Genomic DNA, 2,650 nt, shown 5'->3' on the forward strand with positions numbered 1-2,650 from the left:
ATATATATATATATATATAAATATAAGATCCAAGGACTGAGGTGTAGGAAGAAAGTTAGCTTCAAGTTATCTGTAGTAAATATAAAAAACAACTTTGAGGGACAATAGTGGTTTATTGAGATGGAAGGTTGTGAATTTTTCTCTTATCGAAGTACGATAAATTGAAAAGTTCTTTTTATACTTCACGGCAGTCAACCAGGCTTGCTGGCTATGTGAATAAAAACACAAGAGTTAAGGAATGGAGTAGATAAGATCTGGGCTACGTATGTTTCATAGCAAGCAGAACCTCAGAAGTGGTAAATATCTAAGTGAGGTGTATACCACAGGCTACTCTGCCGGACAAGGATATCTTGATTATATGAAAGTTTACATTATCGCAAGGAAGTACATATTAACATGTTAACACCTTGCTTGGATATTTACTACTTCTGAGGTTCTGCTTGCTATGAAACATATGTAGCTCAGATCTAATCTACTCCATTCCTTAACTATTGCATAGATCATCATCATCATCATTGTTTAATGTCCGAATTTCATGCTGGCTTGGGTTGTTTTACTGGGGGACTGGCAAGCCAGTAGGCTGCGCCAGGCTCCAGTCTGATCTGGCAAGATTTCTACAGTTGGATGCCCTTCGTAATACGAACCACTCCGAGAATGTAGTGGGTGCTTTTTACATGCCACTGGCATGGAAGCCAGTCAGGCGGCACTGGCATCGACCACATTCAGATGGTGCTTTTTACGTGCCACCAGCACAGGGAGCCAGTCAGGTGACACTGGCATCAACCCATGCTTGAATGGTGCTTATTACGTGCCACCGGCATGGGTGCTAGTCAGACGGCACTGGCATCGGATCCAACTACAATTTCCATTTTGATTTCGATCTTGATTTGCTTTTGATTTTTGATTTTTGATTTTACTTGACTCAGTAGGTCTTCTCAAGCACAGCGTATCGCCCGGTGATTCAAGGGTACTTTTAAATGGGCTGGTTATGCGACACTGATATAGGCTACAGCTATGATCTTATATTACTTGCCAGGTCTTCTCAGCCACAGCATATCTCCAAAGGTCTTGGTTTCTAGTCATTGCCTCTGTATATATTTATGCGTGTGCCTTTCTGTCTGTGTTTGTCTCTCCCATCACTACTTAACAACTGGTGTTGGTGTGTTTATGTTCCCATAACTTAGTGATTCTGCAAAAGAGACTGATAGAATAAGTACCAGGCTTTAAGAAGACAAGTTCTGGGGTTGATTTGTTCAACTATAAAACCCTTCAAGGTGGTGCCCTAGCATAGCTGCATTCAAATAGCTGAAACAAAAAAAAAATATCTTATATGCGATGAAATACAGTGGGCAGCAGAAAATAGTTCCAACTTGGTATTGAAGCAGAACTACACATTTGATTTGTGGAAAATTTCTCACCTCTTTGATGTTTCTTGATAGAAGATATATCTGATTTTTTGGTTGTTTTTTTTTTTTTTAGTTGTTAGTAAAATAAATGATATGTTATGTAATATATTATTTGATTTATTGTTTTCTTATCAATTTACTGTTGCTGATATTTCTGCTTATTGTTTTTTTTGTTGTTTTTTTGTGCAGGAACACCCACGCACCTTGATTCCAGAATTGTGCCGCCAATTCTATCATTTGGGTTGGTGCACAGGAACTGGTGGAGGAATCAGCATAAAACACAAGTAAGTATTACCCTGAACGAGTCTCCTCCTCCTCCTCCTCCTCCTCCTCCTCCTCATCATCATCATCATCATCATCATCATCATCATCATTTTAATGTTAATTTCCCATGCTTGCATAGGTTGGACGGAATATTTTCAAGGTAAATTTTCTATGATCACATACCCTTCCTGTTGCCAACCACATACCCTTAACCTGTTACATCATGGCCAGACATGTTTTCACAAAATATTGGAAATAGATGACAATGCTTTTAAGACAGTGGCAATCATTTTACAACTATCATGCGATGGCAAGACAAGGGAACACATTCACACATATATGTACACACACACACACGCGCATACATATGGAAGCAGTATGGTAAATGATGATGATGATGACAATTGATATATTTCCATTTTTACGTTTTTTTTCAGTGATCAAATATATATTGCTCCATCAGGTGTTCAGAAAGAAAGAATCAAGGTTGGTTTATTCTTTTATTCTTTTATTTGCCCAAGGTGCCATTCGGTGGAACTGAACCTGGAACCATGTGGTTGGGAAGCAATCTTCTTACCACACAGCCACGCTTGCATTTCTTTCTTTATTTTTTGCATTGGTTTATATATGATGTCTCTTCAACCCTTTCAGATCTAAATGCCTAGTACAAAGCGACCCTCCCTCAGTATTGCAACCCTACTCAGTGAGGGGCCTTGTCTTGCAAGTTACTTGTTTTAGTGTCATGGCTAGTGCCAAGTTATTTATGGTAGTGCTCACTTGTGCTAGTGATGCGAAAAACAGCAAAAAAGCACTGTTTATGCTCTCTATGGTAGTTCACATTAGGAAGGGCATCCGGCCATAGAAACCATGCCAAAGCTGGTATTGGAGCTAGACATAGTCTTCTGGTTTGTCAGATCCTGTTGAACTGTCCAACTTATACCAGTGTGGAATATATATATATATATATATATATATATATA

General features: G+C 38.8%; 1 protein-coding gene across 2 annotated transcripts in view; it reads left to right on the forward strand.

The window, feature by feature from the left end:
- The window catches only part of LOC106877421 (methylthioribulose-1-phosphate dehydratase), a 66,816-nt gene that overhangs the window by 44,325 nt on the left and 19,841 nt on the right, over positions 1–2,650 (forward strand). For both annotated transcript variants that reach the window (XM_014926319.2, XM_014926318.2), the window contains exons 2-3: positions 1,596–1,690; positions 2,108–2,156. In XM_014926319.2, the coding sequence (XP_014781805.1) occupies positions 1,596–1,690; positions 2,108–2,156 (144 nt within the window). The remainder of the gene's footprint in view (positions 1–1,595; positions 1,691–2,107; positions 2,157–2,650) is intronic.

Source organism: Octopus bimaculoides, chromosome 5, assembly GCF_001194135.2.
Source record: "Octopus bimaculoides isolate UCB-OBI-ISO-001 chromosome 5, ASM119413v2, whole genome shotgun sequence".
NCBI lineage: Eukaryota > Metazoa > Mollusca > Cephalopoda > Octopoda > Octopodidae > Octopus > Octopus bimaculoides.